Source organism: Melanerpes formicivorus, unplaced genomic scaffold (assembly GCF_026170545.1).
Source record: "Melanerpes formicivorus ecotype bairdi unplaced genomic scaffold, bMelFor1.0.p_v2 SCAF_87, whole genome shotgun sequence".
Taxonomy (NCBI): Eukaryota; Metazoa; Chordata; class Aves; order Piciformes; family Picidae; genus Melanerpes; species Melanerpes formicivorus.
Window position 1 is genome coordinate 220,034 of NW_027142439.1, and position 18,683 is coordinate 238,716.

General features: G+C 54.0%; 1 protein-coding gene across 3 annotated transcripts in view; it reads right to left on the bottom strand.

Annotated features, from left to right (window-relative positions):
• THSD1 (thrombospondin type 1 domain containing 1) overlaps positions 1 to 14,860 on the bottom strand; it is a 38,188-nt gene extending 23,328 nt beyond the window's left edge. The window contains exons 1-2 of one of the 3 annotated variants that reach the window (XM_068165233.1): positions 14,619 to 14,860; positions 4,251 to 4,391 (exon numbers count right to left, since the gene is read on the bottom strand). In XM_068165233.1, the coding sequence (XP_068021334.1) occupies positions 4,251 to 4,308 (58 nt within the window). In that variant the 5' untranslated portion in view covers positions 4,309 to 4,391; positions 14,619 to 14,860. Of the gene's footprint in view, positions 1 to 4,250; positions 4,392 to 10,336; positions 10,740 to 14,618 lie in introns of those variants that run through there. The other 2 variants (XM_068165235.1, XM_068165234.1) reach the window with 2 other exon arrangements.
• Positions 14,861 to 18,683: the final 3,823 nt, after the last annotated feature.

Below are 18,683 nucleotides of genomic sequence, written 5' to 3' on the forward strand. Positions count from 1 at the left end.
AGCAGTGAGGATCAGCAGGCCTCCTCTCACACTGCTGTCAGACACCTACCGCCCTTAGGCTCTGCCTCGAGTCAGTCACTGGGATTCACCTTCCTGCCAGCGGGGAAACTCCTCAGGAAGAAACTCAGCTGACCAGCCATAGACATCCCAGCGAGGTGCAGTGCTCACTGGGACAGCCTACAGTGCCCTTGGAAGAACCACTTCCAACCATACCCACACAGCCAGAGGAAGGTGGCAGGCAGAGCCTTGCAGGTGTGAGCCCCAGACCTGCTCTCACCCAGGTGTGCCATGACCGAGCTCTCCAGCTGCACTGCCCCCAGAGGCTGCCTCCCGGGGCAGATGCATGGTGCTCCTTAGCACAGAGCTCTCTTGGTCTCCTTCTGCCATGGGTGGTCCCATGCCTTATTGGCTGCACTCCATCCAAACCCCATCCTGATGACACAGAATTACTCCTTTCCCCCATGGACTCTTCTGTTGTGCTCTTACAGTTCATTGGTGCAGTAGAGATACTACTGAGTTTATCCCTCCAGTCCCCCTGGAAGATGAGAGGATGTCACTACTCTTGCTGAGTGTGTTGGGAACCAAGGCACAGGCAGGAAGGTGAAAACTCTCAGGTGTCAACTGATTACAGGGGTCCTAAGAAACCCAGGACCTGCTTTTAAGCACAGTGGCCCTTCAGACATCCAAAGCAGGACCCCATTGGTCCAAGCTGTAGTGAGCACACAGCATCCCAGCAAGCTTCCTCTCGACTTGGACACTCAGAGAGCAGGAAACAGAGCCTGGATGCCTGTGAAAAATGCCCCTCCATGAACTGCCCAACAATACACTCCCCTTGCACTTCATGGTTTGGCTCTCTCATCTGCACTTGCCTATATCTTCCACTCCTGTTCCTACTGTCACCTGGTGGGAATATCAAACTCCACTGCCACTACCACAGCTCTCCAAACTCCCACTCTGTCTTATGGGTCTTCTACCTCCTCCTGTTCCCTGGGCCTGCAACTAACTCCAGAAGTCCTCAGCTTTCTTTCTCACTGCTGGCACGACAGCAGAGAGCACAGAACAAGCGACTCTATCACCCAGTATCCCAAACGTGGGGAGCCTGGCTGCCCTGGGCTGAAGCATGCACACTACTGTGCAGAGCTGGCAGAAAGAGCCAGGAGCAGCTGGGGCACGCCTGACCCTTCAGAGCTGCATCACTAGCCCATCTAAATCTGGCCCAAGTCTAAGAAAGTTTCCTAAGGACAGCAGAAAGCATGTCCCAGGCCACCAGGAGCACTCCAGAAGCACGGAGTTCCCACAGGGGTGTTGAGAGTTTCCCAGGGCAATGGCTGCAGGTTGCTGAGGCTTTGTTTCCTTGAACAGGGACAGAATGATGCTTTTCTCTACAAAGAACTGCCTAGTTCCACCTCAGCTGAAACACTGGAGGGGAAAAAGAAACCAGACCAGGGCCAAACTCCAGCAGGAGAAATTTCAGCTTCAAGCTTTCAAGTTACAGCAAACCCATTAAAGTTACCTCACTGAAGGGCACTGATGCTTGCACCTACTGCCCTGCTGCCCTTGCTCTCTTTTGTGACTGCCTTGACTCTCTGCTACTCGTTTTTATTTGGAAGGGCTCAGATGAGAGGCAGCAACACCACTGTGGATGTGTGTGGGAGGACTGGGGAGAGGCCAAAGGAGCTCTACGTAGCTCCCATCAACCCCAGATCTCTAGGGAGGTGAGGCAAGTGAGCACTGCTGAGGGATGCTGTTACAGCACTACTCAGCTCTGGCTGTGCACCCTGGCTCACAGCATCCTTGCCCCCATCTGTGGTTAGCAGCACAGGAACTTTGCACCCATGGAGCAGCAGCTCAGCAGGTGTGTACAACACTCAAAAGGGGCCAGCCAGGAGCAGCCAGCTTCCACCACAGGCTGCCCCCCAGTCTGCTGTGCATGCACCTCTGTGTCACACACCAAAACTCCGCCCCTCTTGTTTGCACAGACACTCAGGGGCAGCTTGCAGAGCAGCTGTGTATGTTTGGTTGTGATCACAATGGTCTCCCACCGCATGGAGTCTGGCTGTGGCGCCAACAATCTGCCAGCAGAGCCTTTGCAAGAGCTCACTCTCAGAAAGATCAAAAGGAGAGCTCTTGTTTTCCCTGAGCAGGGGGAAGAATTATTTGTGGGTGTTACTCTGATATTTATTTCTTTTTAATGGTGCTTAAGCCAGCTGAGGTTTTGCTGGGGGGCTGTCAGCTTCATGCTTCATGTTCAGATCAGTTCATGTTCAGATACCTAATTGTGGCCTTCCAGGATCTGCAGGGGGCTACAGGAAGGCTGGGGAGGGACTGCTCAGGATCTCAGGGAGTGCTAGGACTGGGGGGAATGGAATGAAGCTGGAGGTGGGGAGATTGAGGCTGGAGGTGAGGAGGAAGTTCTTCCCCAGGAGAGTGGTGAAGCCCTGGAATGGGTTGTCCAGGGAGGTGGTTGGGGCCCTGTCCCTGGAGGTGTTTAAGCCCAGGCTGGCTGAGGCTGTGGCCAGGCTGATGTAGTGTGGGGTGTCCCTGCCCATGGCAGGGGGTTGGAACTGGCTGATCCTTGTGGTCCCTTCCACCCCTGACTGATACTATGGTACCATGACAGTAGCCTTTACCTGGAAATAAGGCAAAAGATGATGCAGCTAAGCTCGCAGCAGAGTTTTAGCTCCTCACCTGCACCTTGTAATTACAGTGCAGCGCTCTATAAAGCTGGGGAAGAACAGCTCTCACCTCTGAGTCAAGGAGCTGTCAATGGCTAGAGGACTGGCACACCAAGCACCAGTGGGCACTGCAATCACTTGCCTCACTTCTTGGCCTAAATGGATTCAACACTTACCCTCACCACAATCTGCAGTGCAATGGAGTGGTCCTACCTTGGGTAGTTCACTTTGCCTTATTGAAGGAAGAAATGCTACTAGAAGCCACAAGTCTCCACTTCTACTGGCATCAGGTTCATCTAAGCTATGGAACTTCTACATCCTTTACACCTCCCAGAGCAGAGAGGGAGCAAGCACAGCAGCACAAGTAGCTGAGCACATTTATTGTCCAGTCATCAGCTACGATCAGACTTTCTCCCCTCACACAGGGGAGCAGATGGCCTACGGTTCTGGGCTATTCCTCTGCGTTGTGAGACACCCCCAGCCCTTTGATGTGTGAAGGACTGCTACCGCGGCTCCTCTGCATGGGCAGGGACTAACAACCCTCTCTCCTTTTATTGTCTTTCAGGATCCAGCCTTCAGCAGTGCATGGCTTAACCCTGCAGCAGGCTTTGCCAGCGTGCTGCAGCTGTCAGAACAATGCCTGCTTTTAACCGCGGGCTGTGTGTGTTAGTGAGGCATTAAGCGTCCCCTCTTCAAGACGTCAGGTTCCCGGTGCAGGGAGAACTCCTTTCCCTTAGCAAATCTGCTCCCTACTCACTGCAGGCTTGGACGAGGCAAGACACCATGCACAGGATGCCTCTCAGCTTGAAGACATCTCACAGTTGTCTAACCTGAACTTGAGCAGCTGCTGATGAGAAGGAGGTGCTTTTCCATCCCACATGTCTCAGGCTGCAGATGGGCTGGAGCTGCTTTCTGTTTGGGGTGATTTATGTGTGCACTGCTCAGACAAGACTGATTGCCTCCCATTAGCTGCCTCATTTTGCATGGCTAAAACTGAATTCACAGGATGCCATCCCTCGGCTCCTTACATGCTCAGAGGAAAGCACACCACTGCCCCAGGTGCATCAGACAGGGGCTCACTCAAGAGGAGTTTGCCTGCACTGTAGATGCTGGCATCTCAGCCAGTCATCCCAGGTCCCCTTCACAGGTAATGGGGAGAAGCAGGTAGCTGTGTGGCACAGCTCCACCCAGCCCAGCCTAGCTAAACCAGGTCTTATCTGCCATGACCTTCATTAAATACTGTGAAATGAGTCTTGCATGGGAGCAGAGTTCCAGTTACTGCTTCTAACACAGTCAGCCCCCCAAGGGTGCCCATGGAAATCTGCTCATTTGCCTCCTTTATTTCTCTGAGTAAAATGACAGCAGGAGAGGCTTCTGCTACCCTGATCTGAAAGGCCAGCTCATGCAAGCTGCTTTTTGCACCTGAACACTGGGTAAGATCCAGACTACATTCTGATGCTACCAGTGGCAGCTAATGTGGCATCTGATTTCAACAGATCACCTGGACAGAGCCCCATGCAGAATCTCCCTGGGAGAGCACACCTCAGAGCTGCCCTTCAGAGCTCCAACACTCACCGTAGTCACAGAGCACTACTAACAGCAGATTGGAAACATCTTTCAGCATCTCTTTCATTCTGACCAGTGAGCTCCCAGGTCCTTTTACTCCTCATGTCCTTGTTCAGCTCCCAAGTGCAGGCACTTTTTCCCCAAGAGCACCTGAAAAGCAAAATAATGACAGCTCAGTTGCCTTCACTTCATAAAACACAACAAACCCCAGGTGTAAGTGAGAAACCCCTCCACAAAACACCATGGGCCACCACTGCCCTGACTGACCAACAGCTGCTAACACCAGCAATGGAGCTGAGCAATCACAGCCAGCTCAGGGGAGACCTTCTTGCTCTCCACAAATACCTGAAGGGAGGTGGTAGCCAGGTGGGGGTTGGGCTCTTCTCCCAGGCACCCAGCACCAGAACAAGAGGACACAGTCTCAGGATGTGCCAGGGGAGGTTTAGGCTGGATGTGAGGAAGAAGTTCTACACAGAGAGAGATTGCCCATTGGAATGTGCTGCCTGGGGAGGTGGTGGAGTCACCATCCCTGGAGGTGTCTAGGAAGAGCCTGGATGGATGAGGCACTTGGTGCCATGGTTGAGTTGATCAGATGGTGTTGGGTGATGGGTTGGACACAATGATCTCAAAGCTCTCTTCCACCCTGGTCTATTCTATTCTATTCTATTCTATTCTATTCTATTCTATTCTATTCTATTCTATTCTATTCTATTCTATTCTATTCTATTCTATTCTATTCTATTCTATTCTATTCTATTCTATTCCATTCCACTCCATTCCATTCCATTCCAACTCCAATGCACCATACAATAAAATTTCCTTCCTGAAATGCCAGCTGCTGAGCCAGAACAAAGAGAGAGCACAACAACTCACCTTTGCACTGCAGTAGCTGCTGTCCTGCAGGCCCCCTAGTAAGATCAAGACTTGTGATAGCAAAATAACAAGTGTTTTGTCCAGAAGGTAACTAACTGTCCTCAGCACATACCAATGTTAGAGATCTATTGCTGCTACACAATTCACAGGATGCTTTGGACTGGAAAGGACATCAAAGATCATCCAGTTTCAACCCCCCCTGGCAGTGGCAGGCACACAGTATCCCAGTCCATGAGAGACCATGGAGTCCAAGCCCCTGCCAAAGCAGGATCACCCAGGGCAGTCTGCACAGCAATGCAGCCAGGTGGGGTTGGAAAGTCTCCAGGAAAGGAGACTCCACAATCTCTCTAGAGCAGGTTGCTCAAGGACTCATCCAACCTGGCCTTGAATACCCCCAGGGACAGGACATGCACAACCTCCCCAGACAGCCTGTGCTGGTGGTAACACAATTCATATCCCTTTCTGTCAACTGCTTTCAGGCATGAAAAAGCCTCAGCAGAGAACCTCCACTCTGGTCCTCAAACTGTTAGTCAGGTCTGGCACTGAACTGAGGCCCCTCACTGACTTTATAAAAGATCTATGAATGCCTCTGATGCCATCCAGACTGACCAGATGGAGAGCTCACTTCCCCTTTTTGCTCCACATTGCTGAAGCTCACACTCTCTGTGGCTTTGGACAAGCCAACAAAACCCAAGAGCTCCTTCTGGCCAATCTCCCAAGTTTGAGCCACCTGCTTTAAACTGATCCTCATGAGCTCTGCAACAATCACATAAAGCAGGTTGGTGCCCTGAAGGGTCAAACCCCCAGGCCAGCCCAGCCCAGAGGATGGGCTAAGCACCTGTGACTGTGCTAACCTGGCTGGCCCCGGGGGTCCAGAGAGCCAAAGCAAAGGTGTAGCACATGTGGTTAAGGCTGCGAGCACAGGTGAATGTGCAAGCCTGCACACCTCCTGGGGTCCAGATAAACATGTACCACATGTGATTAACTTTGTAACACAGCTGTGAACTGCCTGTGCCCCTGGCCATGGTTGGATGCACCCCATCCCACGGGGGGTTATCAGGGCTCTGGGTTACCAAAGGGCATTCCTGGTCTTGGGACAGTATTTAAAGCAGCCCAGAAGTCAGGCGGCTTGCCTTGTGCTCACCCAGACAGCAACAGGAGCCAAATGCTGCCTGAGTGGCAGCTGAAGAACCTGCCCTGGCAGACCAACAGCTTCACCCAGGCCTTGCACCTGGAGCAAGGCAGAAAGGGGAAAAGCTCCACAGGAACTGAATCCCAGAAGAGGCTACAGCCCGGCGACTGGGCACGACATGGGAGAGGACCCCTAGCCCTCTGCCAGCCAAGGGCTGCTCACATCATAGCCACAGCATCTGGGAGGATACCAGACAGAGGAGCAAGGTGTGAGCACCTGGCTAACCTGCCACAGAGTCCCACTTGTGGGGGAAAAACCCACAGATCACAGCACCTGTACTTCCAGTTTGAATTGCTGGGTTGGAAACGTTACATCTGTGCTGGAATCATTTACCTGTCTGTGTATGGGGAGTGTAAAACCCACAACCAAGTAACTGACCCTGAGGAGAGGAGAGGGAGAGGGAGAGGGAAGAGAAGAGGGAAGAGAAGAGGGAAGAGAAGAGGGAAGAGAAGAGGGAAGAGAAGAGGGAAGAGAAGAGGGAAGAGAAGAGGGAAGAGAAGAGGGAAGAGAAGAGGGAAGAGAAGAGGGAAGAGAAGAGGGAAGAGAAGAGGGAAGAGAAGAGGGAAGAGAAGAGGGAAGAGAAGAGGGAAGAGAAGAGGGAAGAGAAGAGGGAAGAGAAGAGGGAAGAGAAGAGGGAAGAGAAGAGGGAAGAGAAGAGGGAAGAGAAGAGGGAAGAGAAGAGGGAAGAGAAGAGGGAAGAGAAGAGGGAAGAGAAGAGGGAAGAGAAGAGGGAAGAGAAGAGGGAAGAGAAGAGGGAAGAGAAGAGGGAAGAGAAGAGGGAAGAGAAGAGGGAAGAGAAGAGGGAAGAGAAGAGGGAAGAGAAGAGGGAAGAGAAGAGGGAAGAGAAGAGGGAAGAGAAGAGGGAAGAGAAGAGGGAAGAGAAGAGGGAAGAGAAGAGGGAAGAGAAGAGGGAAGAGAAGAGGGAAGAGAAGAGGGAAGAGAAGAGGGAAGAGAAGAGGGAAGAGAAGAGGGAAGAGAAGAGGGAAGAGAAGAGGGAAGAGAAGAGGGAAGAGAAGAGGGAAGAGAAGAGGGAAGAGAAGAGGGAAGAGAAGAGGGAAGAGAAGAGGGAAGAGAAGAGGGAAGAGAAGAGGGAAGAGAAGAGGGAAGAGAAGAGGGAAGAGAAGAGGGAAGAGAAGAGGGAAGAGAAGAGGGAAGAGAAGAGGGAAGAGAAGAGGGAAGAGAAGAGGGAAGAGAAGAGGGAAGAGAAGAGGGAAGAGAAGAGGGAAGAGAAGAGGGAAGAGAAGAGGGAAGAGAAGAGGGAAGAGAAGAGGGAAGAGAAGAGGGAAGAGAAGAGGGAAGAGAAGAGGGAAGAGAAGAGGGAAGAGAAGAGGGAAGAGAAGAGGGAAGAGAAGAGGGAAGAGAAGAGGGAAGAGAAGAGGGAAGAGAAGAGGGAAGAGAAGAGGGAAGAGAAGAGGGAAGAGAAGAGGGAAGAGAAGAGGGAAGAGAAGAGAGAAGAGAGAAGAGAGGAGAGAAGAGAGAAGAGAAAAGAGACAAGACGAGACAAGACCAGGTTGGAAGAGACCTTCAAGACCATCGTGTCCAACCCACCAACCAATCCAACACCACCTAAACAACTAAACCCCTTGTAACACCCCTTGTAAGTAAGCTCTGGTGGTGTTTGAAGACACCACCAGCAGGAAACATTAATCACAAAACATATACAGATATCATCTCTGTTACAGTTGGGAGCACAGTGACTGCAGCAGCCCCAACAGTTTTCCTCAGGAACAGAAGTCGGGGAGAATCTAAAGAGAAGATGGAGCTCAAAGAGCTCCAAGGAACCACTTTCAAAACACAAGAATTGCTCTTTGCACTGCACAGGAGTGCCAGCAAGTCAGCTGCTCTGTGCTCACCGTCACACAGGCATGCAAAACTCCTAATTTTATGGGAGGAAACTGGCACTGGAGGAGGCAGAAGTTAGGAGAGAACAAAACTGCAGAGCATAAAGGCAAGACGTAGGAACCAGGTATGGCAAAGATCAGGTAGGTCTTTAGCAACCTCAGCAGTCAGATTGCTAGACTTGTTGAACTAAGGGACAAGGGGTTGAGAGCTTTTTAAGCTGTCCTTTGTGCCAAGTGGCTGGAGAGGATAATTGCAAAGCAAAGACTGAGAGCATGGCTGTGCTCAGTGAAAGCCCATCACAGTGACAGCTGTACAGGTCTGGAGGGAACCATCATCATGTGGCCATGTGGCCAGCAGGGGCAGGGAAGTCATTGTGCCCTGTGCTCTGCATTGGTTAGGCCACACCTTGAGTCCTGTGTCCAGTTCTGGGCCCCTCAGTTTTAGAAGGGCATCAAAACACTTGAAGGTGTCCAGAGAAGGGCAACAAGGCTGGGGAGAGGCTTTGAGCACAGCCCTGTGAGGAGAGGCTGAGGGAGCTGGGGTTGCTTAGCCTGGAGAAGAGGAGGCTCAGGGGAGACCTCATTGCCCTCTACAACTACCTGAAGGGTGGCTGTAGCCAGGAAGGGGTTGGTCTCTTCTCCCAGGCAACCAGCACCAGAACAAGAGGACACAGTCTCAAGCTGCACCAGGGGAGGTTTAGACTTGAGGTGAGGAGAAAGTTCTTCACCAAGCGAGTCATTCGTCACTGGGATGTGCTGCCCAGGGAGGTGGTGGAGTCACTGTCCCTGGAGGTGTTCAAGAGGGGATTGGACGTGGCACTTGGTGCCATGGTCTAGTCATGAGGTCTGTGTTGATAGGTTGGACTCGATGATCCTCGAGGTCTCTTCCAACCTTAGTGATACTGTGAGACTGTGATCATCATCATCACCATCATCACCATCCAGCCCCTGAACTTGACAAGGATCCAGGAAAAATGAAATGGGGACAGTGCCAGCACCCACCCACAATTTCACTTGACATGCTGTACCTGACAGGAAGGCAAACCTCACGCCTGAAGACAGGGGCGGGCTGCTAGGAGAGGGCAGAGGAGAGCCAGCCTGCCTCCCACGGCAGCCGCTCCGCAACTGCCCCCGCTGCTGGCAGCGGGCACAGCATCCCACCAGGGACATCATTCCCTCCCTGGGTCATTGCTGCTCGTTCACAAAAGCAAGGAATCAAAGCAGTCCATGGAACAAAAAGCAGGCTTCATTTCAAAAGTGACTGCCATGGATGCCTCGGCCTCTAGTGTTAGCTGCCCAAGGAGCCACACACTGCTCCTGTGAACGCCTCTGGAACAAAGGGGCTTAAAAACGCTCTCTGGGCTACAAGCCTGATTGTGCTCAAGGGTTTAAGGAGTCTTCCACTCCTAGCCTCCCTGGCTGTGTACCTTTCACATGGCTTTTACAGATACCTCTTTCAGAGTCACACACTGACAGGTGAATTTCAGCTAATCCTGATCTCAGTGTAATGAGCAACGAGCTGCAGAGGAAATGAAGCTAAGGAAGTGAAAACAAATCCTGGGGAAGAAAGAAAAAAGCCTGTGTGGGAGAGGACTCTCCAGACAGTTGCCTTCCATCTGAATTTGCACATCAGCCCCACTGAGGGAAAGCCAGCCCGGCTCATGGAGCCAGGAGCCAGCGGGAGGCACCGGAGACCTGACTTAGGCTCCTATCCCTGCCACGGCCGAGCACGCAGTGCCAGCCAACTGCAGCATTAATCTGCTCCTCTCTCCCGGGCTCTCTCTCCTGCTCTGTACTTACAGCACAGGCTTTCCAGGACAAAGACTCTTTCTAACCAAGCCTGCTCACAGAGCCCGGGGCCAGGGCCCTTGGGTGTCTCGGCAGCGCTGACCATTCGTCAGACCAAAGCCTCCTTCCCTCTGGCCCTTCCCTCTGGCCCTTCCTTCCCTCTGCGTTATCTTGGCTTCCTTAGGAAAGGACTCCAGCGTGCAGTGAGGGCAACACCCAGGCTATAACTGGAGCAGTTGAAATGCTACCAAGACTAACTTTCAATTAGTGACATCAGGTCCCTCTGGAAGCCTAGCCTGGGGCCACTTCACCCTCTGCCAGCCTCTGCTGTCCCTGCTCCACAGTGGGAGCCCTCCCACCTCACACACAGCTACAGGCTACCGACTACAACGCAGTCCTACCTTCGGAGCAAGCTCTGAGCACAGTGCCTCCATGAAGACCCCCTGAGCTGTTCCACCTTTGCTGGCTCAGTTCTAACAGCAGCTTTGAATGCTAGAATTGATGGCTTAGTATTGCTGCCCCTCTCTTTCCTCACAGGTTTCTTCCTTTCCCCTCCTTCACTTTTCCCTCCTTTCCCCTCATCTCAGTTTTGGACAAGCCTCATGCTGACTTCTAAGCTTGGTTCAGACTTCTCCTCTCAGTCTTCTGCAAGCCAAGTTCTTTCTAGATTTCTTCTCATTTTTAGGTCTTCTCCACACTTTTGCCTCCTGCCTTTCACTCTGTTTATTTTTTTCACTCTTTGTGCTCACAAAGAGTCTGATTTTCAAGGCAGACAGCACATCTTACATGGCTTCTGCTCTGTTCAGATCTACCTCAAGTTCATTAGCTTAATGAGATGAAAAATGATTCAACAGAGAAGGCCACGAGACTTTGAATAATTGGCTTTTTTAATGGATTGCTGTCATGGACAAGCATGGACTGAGGCTCTGTTGTGTGAGGCACGGCAGAAGCACAGCAACATGAAACGAAGCTTTCTTCTGCCGAGCGACAGCGACAGGCTGCCTGGAAGTGGAAGACTTCCTCTCCAAAGGGAATTGGAAATGACAGATGAGAAGGGGGTAAACCATAAAGCACCTTGGAAATGAAGACCAAGAGGCCTGTGTGTAATGCAAATGACAGGAAAACTCCAGGTTCCTGCTCTGCAGCATATTTCCTATGGGATCTTGGTCACACCACCTGGTTTGCCCCTGTCCTGGCTCTCCCCTGGAAAGAGCACCTCTCTGACTGGTATGGCCAGCACAGGATTGAATCCAGCATAGCATCATAGTACCATAGTCAGGGCTGGAAGGGACCACAAGGATCATCTAGCTCCAACCCCCCTGCCATGGGCAGGGACACCCCACACTACATCAGCCTGGCCAGAGCCTCATCCAGCCTGGCCTTAAACACCTCCAGGGACAGGGCCCCAACCACCTCCCTGCACAACCCATTCCAGGGCTTCACCACTCTCCTGGGGAAGAACTTCCTCCTCACCTCCAGCCTCAATCTCCCCACCTCCAGCTTCATTCCATTCCCCCTAGTCCTAGCACTCCCTGAGATCCTGAGCAGTCCCTCCCCAGCCTTCCTGGAGCCCCCTTCAGATCCTGGAAGGCCACAATGAGGTATCTGAACATGAACTGATCTGAACACAAACTGATCTGAACATGAAGCATGAACTCAGAGGCACCACAGGGTCAGGAAACATGTAAGAACCAAGCACAAAATGTACAACTTCACACACTATTGTTCCCCCCCCCCCCAAATAAAGAAGTTACAGACTAGGTTCCATCCACTGACTGTCTGAGCCATGCACATTAACCTGCTCCAATAACGTCCCTCTTTCTCTGCATCATGCAAATCAAAGTCTGGTGTGACTATTTGGGTTTTATAAGCCACAAAACAATCCCCACCAAATGCAAACTGAGAGACCACAAGCCAGGTGGGTTTATGGCTCTTTGCAGCAGTCTCCATGGTCACAGAGCAGACACGACACTTTACAAACGAGCTACCTCTCCTGTCTACATTCTGTCCCCTGCTGACTGAGCACAGCTAACCAGTTACCAGCTTCATCACATGCAGAATAGCATGCAGCAGCTACTCCCTCTTCATAAAGGGGATCAGAAGCAAAGGAGCCCTGCAGTTGAGAAAGGGCCATCAGGAATTAATCAGCTGCTCCATGACCAAGCGCTGAGTTTAATGAGAACACAAACTCACTACACTCACAACCTCGATGCTCTGGAGCCTCATTTGTGCAAGGGAGAGTGCCACTGATGGATCCCACTTCAGCCAGGTACCCTCAGTCCTCTTCCTCTTTGCAAACCCCCTGAAAGAGCCAAGCCCTCTCCTGCCCTTGATCCATCCTCCTTCAGGAACTGGGCAGAAGCTTGTCCTCACTCATCTCTCCTGCAAGCCCAGCCCTCTACGCTCCTTGTCTTGTAGGCCCTAGCATCTCCAGGTGAAGATGGACCCAGCCATCGCCCAGGACCCCCCCACAACTCACAGTATCACAGTCTCACAGTATAACTAAGGTTGGAAAGGACCTCGAGGATCATCGAGTCCACCCTATCAGCACAGACCCCATGACTAGACCATGGCACCAAGTGCCACGTCCAAAAGAAAAACTCAAAGCACACATGACAACAGAGCAGGAGAAGAGCCAAGGAAAGGAGTAAGTGGAAAGGGTCAGGTTGAGGACTGATCCTCTCAGAGCCACCCTGTCTCCCCCCTCCCCAGCAGTGCTCCCAGCAGTTGCAGCTCCCCCAGCCGTGCTGATGAACCCGGCACACAAGGAGGCTTTGGAGTGACTCTGTCTGAAAAGTAACAGCATTTACTGCAAATTAAAGTAAGAAAAACGGTGCCAGGATGTGAAGGGGGGAGGTGGGGGTGGGGAGAATCCCAGATGAAAAACAATTTCCTTACTAGCTGTCCATTAATGCACATTCTTGAGTCATGTTTGCAACCTGAAGTTTGCACAATTCTGATTTAACAGTCAAATAGACTAGAGAGAGCAAAAGCCTAAAAGCCCCTAACTCCTCCCTGCCTCTCACCTGGGGGATGCCAGACAGCAAACCAGGAATGTTTATCTGCAACATTTCCCCGAATTTAAGATACTTCATCTGTATGGCAGGAGAGAGAGTAATTATTGCCAACCAGCACTTGCTTATTGCAGTGGGATCAGGCAGCTATTGAAGTGTTACCACCTGCTGGGAATCTCAGAACTTCCCACATAATCCTCCCTGCGACAGCGCTGAAGGAGGAGCAGCTCGGGTGGGCATCACGTTTGATCCAAACCTAATCACTGCTGACCACTCGGAGCGGCCAGGGCCGGCAACGTGCCGGGTTTCGGACGGTAGGGAGTTCAGCCGGAGAAGTGCATGTGTGATGTCTGCCACAGCAGGGGGCGAGAGCTGACATCCTCAAAGGCATCTTCCATTCTTATTTGCACATCAGACAATCTGATATTGTTATCAGACGATGGCTTTATTAAAGCCATGCATGGAAATTCACCAGGCTGCAATCAGCAGCGCCAGACTCTGCGCCCAAGAGAAATAAACAGCCCCACTAATTCGCTGGTGAAGCCTAACTGCACCAACGTTTGGGGGCTGATCTCACAAAATCCTGCCGTTTCCCAACCCCTTTTGATGTTCCCTCAGCAAGTCAAGAGCTGGCTGGCCAGCGACAGCCGTCCCTCGAAACCTAGGGGCTGCAGCAGAGCGACTCCGCGGGTGAGGCTGACTCTGGAAAACCTACAGTGCAAGTAACTTTATTGGGCATAAGGAGATTTGGGGAGGTGTCCAAGCAGTAACAAATAATGAAGGCAAAGAATTAACTACGTTAGATCATCTCTCATGGCATAAAGGATGGAATGCAGTCAGTCAGTCTTGCCTTTTCCCTCTAGATGTTCAGATGTATGGATTGTGCACTCTCTCTGGAACGCTCTTTTAGTGGCGTTTATCTGGAGGATCACAGCCCAGAGGATGCACAGCTATGCGCTGCAGAGCTGAAAGAGGCAGGAATACGTCTGGCAAGCAGGGCTGAAATGCCATGAAGTACCAGGATTAAAACGAGAACTGGGAAGCTGTCTCCCGTGCTTGGCGCTGATCTTGTCATACAACCGCACGGTTCCACCTCCCACAGCGACTGCTACAAAGCAGAAATCACTAAACACACCGAAAAGGGCTAAAATTGGTCCTGCCGGTGGCGAACTCGGAGTGACAAAACCGTAACCATCACTTTCCAGCGCCGGTGCTACCTGCACTTCGGGAGCGCCACACCACCCGGGCTCCCCGGCGGGACGGTGCCTGCCTCACGGGGAGACACGACCACCGGGGAGAGCCGAACCCCGACGTCCCACGGCCGTGGTTTGAAACCTCCCGCACCGACCGCCACGGCAGCCGCCGCAGGGTCTCGTCAGCACCCTTGGTAAGCGACCCGCGGGCTCCCTCCCGTCTGTGCCGCGCGCGCTCCGTGCCTGCGGGCGTCCCCCCGCGCGCTCCCAGCGCGGCGCTGCCCCGCGGCCCCAGCCTCGCGTCGCGCGCGGCAAGGCAGCCGCCGGCGCGGGGCAGCCCGCGCGCGTCCCGCGGACGCCGCCTCCGCCAGACCCGGGACCGCGCGCCCGCCGCTCGCGCCCGCCCGCCTGGGGCAGCTGCGGCCGGGCCGCGGGGCAAGGGCACCGCGCTGCCTCTGCGCCCGCCCGGCGCTCACCTCTGCACCGCTCCCCGCAGCTCTGCGCGGCCGGCGCCGCCGGCGGGACAGGGAGGCAGAGCCGGGGCTGAAGCGAGGTCCTTCCCGCGGAGGAAACGCCGGCGGAGCTGCCCTTCGGCCGCGGGCGGGCGGGCGCTCCCTCACCGCCGTCAGCGGAGGCAGCGCCCAGGCGGGCCGGCGGCGGGGGCAGGGTTAAATGGCGGCGCGGCTGTCAGGGCGGCTGTCAGCGGGGCGCGGGGCGGCGGCGGGCGCCGCGCGAGGGCAGTCCGCGCCCCTGGCGGCGAGGCGCGGCGCGGCCAGGCTCTGCCCCGCCCGGCCCCGCCCGGCCCCGCCCTGCCCCGCCGGGGCCGCGCCGCCCGCGCGCGCCCTCCCGCCCGCCGCCGGGGTGCGGCGGCCCCCGCGGCAGGGGGAGCTCGGCGGGGGCTGGGGTGCGGCTGCCGTCGGGTGGGGGCCGCGCCGAGCTCCTCCGCCGCGGGCTCAGTGGCCGCGCTGGGCCGGGGCGCAGTCCTGCTGCGGGCGCCGCTGTGCCCCGGCTCCCAGCGGAGCTCTGCGCCGTGCCGTGCGGGTTGTGTTGCCCCAGAGAGGCTGCTCATGGCACTTCCCTTCTGCGAAGCTGGCACGCCTCACGCTCAGAGGGCAGGTTCGGGCCTCCCAACCTGCCCAAGCTGCCGTTGCTCCACAGGCGCATGGCTGGCTCCACCTCTTGCTGCTCTTGGGAAGCTTCTTTCCTGTCTGGTCAGCCTGGAGTCCTCCCCACAAAACCAGCCTGCTCCCCCGGGTGTGGGTGAAAGCGTGGGGCCGTGCCTGCGCTGGAGCCAGGTGCTGGTGTTGGCAGTTGTCATGTGAAGAGAGAGGTGGGCAGGTGTGAGGTCGATTCCAGAGCCAGCTTCTAGCCAAGATGAGCCATCAGTCTGCCCCATGGCAAAGAGCAGCTGCAGCTCCTCACTGTGCCCGCCTGCAGGCAAAGGGGAGGGCTGCACGGGGGTTTGTTGTGCCAGTGTTTGTGCACAATACTCCAGGGCTGCTGTGACAGGACACAGCTATCTGCCCAGAGTCTTCTCTGAGAAAAGCTTTTCTGCATCAGACTCCCCTGTTTCTCTCAGTGTTGTTACATTGATCTCCCTGTCAAGTCCAACCTCTCACCACAGACCTCATGACCACACCATGGCACCAAGTGCCACATCCAATCCCCTCTTGAACCCCTCCAGGGATGGTGACTCCACCACCTCCCTGGGCAGCACATTCCAATGGCCAACAACTCTCTCAGTGAAGAACTTCCTCCTCACCTCCAGCCTAAACCTCCCCTGGCACAGCTTGAGACTGTGTCCTCTTGTTCTGTCACAGGCTGCCTGGGAGAAGAGACCAACCCCCACCTGGCTACAACCTCCCTTCAGGTAGTTGTAGACAGCAAGAAGGTCTCCCCTGAGCCTCCTCTTCTCCAGGCTAAGCAACCCCAGCTCCCTCAGCCTCTCCTCACAGGGCTGTGCTCCAGACCCCTCCCCAGCTTTGTTGCCCTTCTCTGGACACCTTCCAGCATCTGAATATCCTTCTTAAACTGAGGGGCCCAGAACTGGACACAGGACTCAAGGTGTGGCCTAACCAATGCAGTGTCCAGGGGCAGAATGACCTCCCTGCTCCTGCTGGCCACACTGTTCCTGATGCAGGCCAGGATGCCATTGGCCCTCCTGGCCCCCTGGGCACACTGCTGGCTCATGTTCAGGCAGCTGTCAATCAGCACCCCCAGGTCCCTCTCTGTTTGGCAGCTCTCAGCCACTCTGACCCCAGCCTGTAGCTCTGCATGGGGTTGCTGTGGCCAAAGTGCAGCACCCAGCACTTGGACTTGGGTGCTGCACGAGTAGCCCTGCCCCACATGACTGCTGAGCTGCAGCAGAGGGTAGGGCTGCTTGAGGCCGTGGTCATTGTCTGCCTCTCCACTGCCGCTTGTCTGACCAACCTGTGCCAAACCTCTCCTCCACGTGCTAGCTGCTGCCTGCAGCGGCAGAGCTTCACAGGCACACTGCCACCTGCAGTGCCGTCAGAACCCTCCAGGAAGGCACTTGAACGGTGTTATGGGCAGCAAGAGGTGAAGTATTCATGTGTCAGACAGCTTTCTCCAGGTTGTTTCTAAACACCTTAACTTGAGCAGTCCACTTCATAACATTCTTCTGATTTATCTGAGGGCTGCAGTGTTTCCTGACTGAGCTTCCTCCTGTCTCTAGGTTTTGTTCAATGTTTCATAGAAGGGATGCACGTGTCCAGTTTGTAAGTGAAGGCCACTGCATTTCTCCATCAGACACTTCAGAAGCTGTGCTGACACAAACTGTCCCGTGTCTCACAGTGATGTAACTCAACCCTTTCAATATACAAAGATGGTTTATAGGAGAGACAGGCAGGGACTTCTCACTGGGGCCTGTAGTGCTAGGACAAGGAGCAACAACCTTAACCTGGAAGAGAGGAGGTTTGGATTGGACACAAAGAAGACATTTTTTGCAGTGAGGATGGTCAGACTCTGGAACAGGTTGCCCAGAGAACAACCTGTGCCACATCCATTCCATGAATGCATGGAAAACATCCATCCATGGAAGGTGTCCAGAGCAGGGCCAGGAGGATGAGCAGAGGGCTGGAGCTGCTCTGCTGTGAGGACAGACTGAAGGAGTTGGGGCTGTTCAGTCTGCAGAAGAGAAGGCTCCCAGGTGACCTCATTGTGGCCTTCCAGGATCTGAAGTGGGCTCCAGGAAGGCTGGGGAGGGACTGCTCAGGATCTCAGGGAGTGCTAGGACTAGGGGGAATGGAATGAAGCTGGAGGTGGGGAGATTGAGGCTGGAGGTGAGGAGGAAGTTCTTCCCCATGAGAGTGGTGAAGCCCTGGAATGGGTTGTGCAGGGAGGTGGTTGAGGCCCTGTCCCTGGAGGTGTTTAAGGCCAGGCTGGCTGAGGCTGTGGCCAGGCTGATGTAGTGTGGGGTGTCCCTGCCCATGGCAGGGGGGTTGGAGCTGGATGATCCTTGTGGTCCCTTCCAACCCTGACTGATACTATGGTACTATGATACCATGCCTCATCACTGGAAGTGTTTGAGATCAGGTTGGACAGGGCTTTGAGCTGTCTGATCTAGTGGAAGGTGTCCCTGCCTATGGCAGGGAGGTTGGACTGGATGATCTTTAAGACCCCTTCAACCCAAACCATTCTGTGATTCCTGCAAATGCTGAGGAGCTTCCTGTGCCCAGTCCTGGTGTGTGCAAATCATCTGGCAGCAGGAACTTGTCTCCAGGCAGTGCCACTGCGAAGGGGCTAACGTACACAGTCGTGCCAGCATCTCCTTTCATGCTGATGACATACGGCACCAGCTGACCTGAGTGGATGCACTGTGGTACTGTGTTTGGTTTGAGCTAAAGAGGCAATAAACCATGTGTGGTGCTAGAGACAGCAATGCTGCAAGGGGATTCCAGGTGATGGGGAAGCTCAGAGGAGAACAGGCATGCAGTCAGTGCCTCTCCCTGCACCAAAATATCTGCTGGAGTCCCGGGATTCAAATCCCAGCCTCTCTTGCTGCCTGCATTTAACACCTGAAAGACCTTAGAGTGGTGATTGGTTTGCTCTTTTTTTCACCTCTGTGAGCAAAACTTCCTCAGGATTTAATTTGCCTGTCAAAGTGCAGAGGAGAAATCCACACAGCAGGACGGAGCCTGGGACACGCGGCGAGACGCTTCTCTCGTCAGGCAGTGCTTTGCACCTGCTGCAGTGCCTTTGATCCAATGGCTTTGGAGTGTTTTGTGAGTGATCTTTGTGCTATTTACTTCCCACTCCTGATGGGGAAAATAAAGCTTTGTCTCCATTTTTCTGCCAGAGTAAACTGATTTGCTGCCATGATGATCAAATTGGAAAGCCAGAAACACAATCAAGGCCGCAGCTCCAATCACTGCACCCCCATCCTCTGCCTCCTTTTGGACCCTTTGTGTCAGCGTCTCCAAAAGGGGGGAGGATGCAAACAAGCCCTGATTGAAAACCCCACAAGGCTCTCCTATGATTCCAGCATGGAAAGTGTAAAGCTCCCAGATAACAGGAGGATA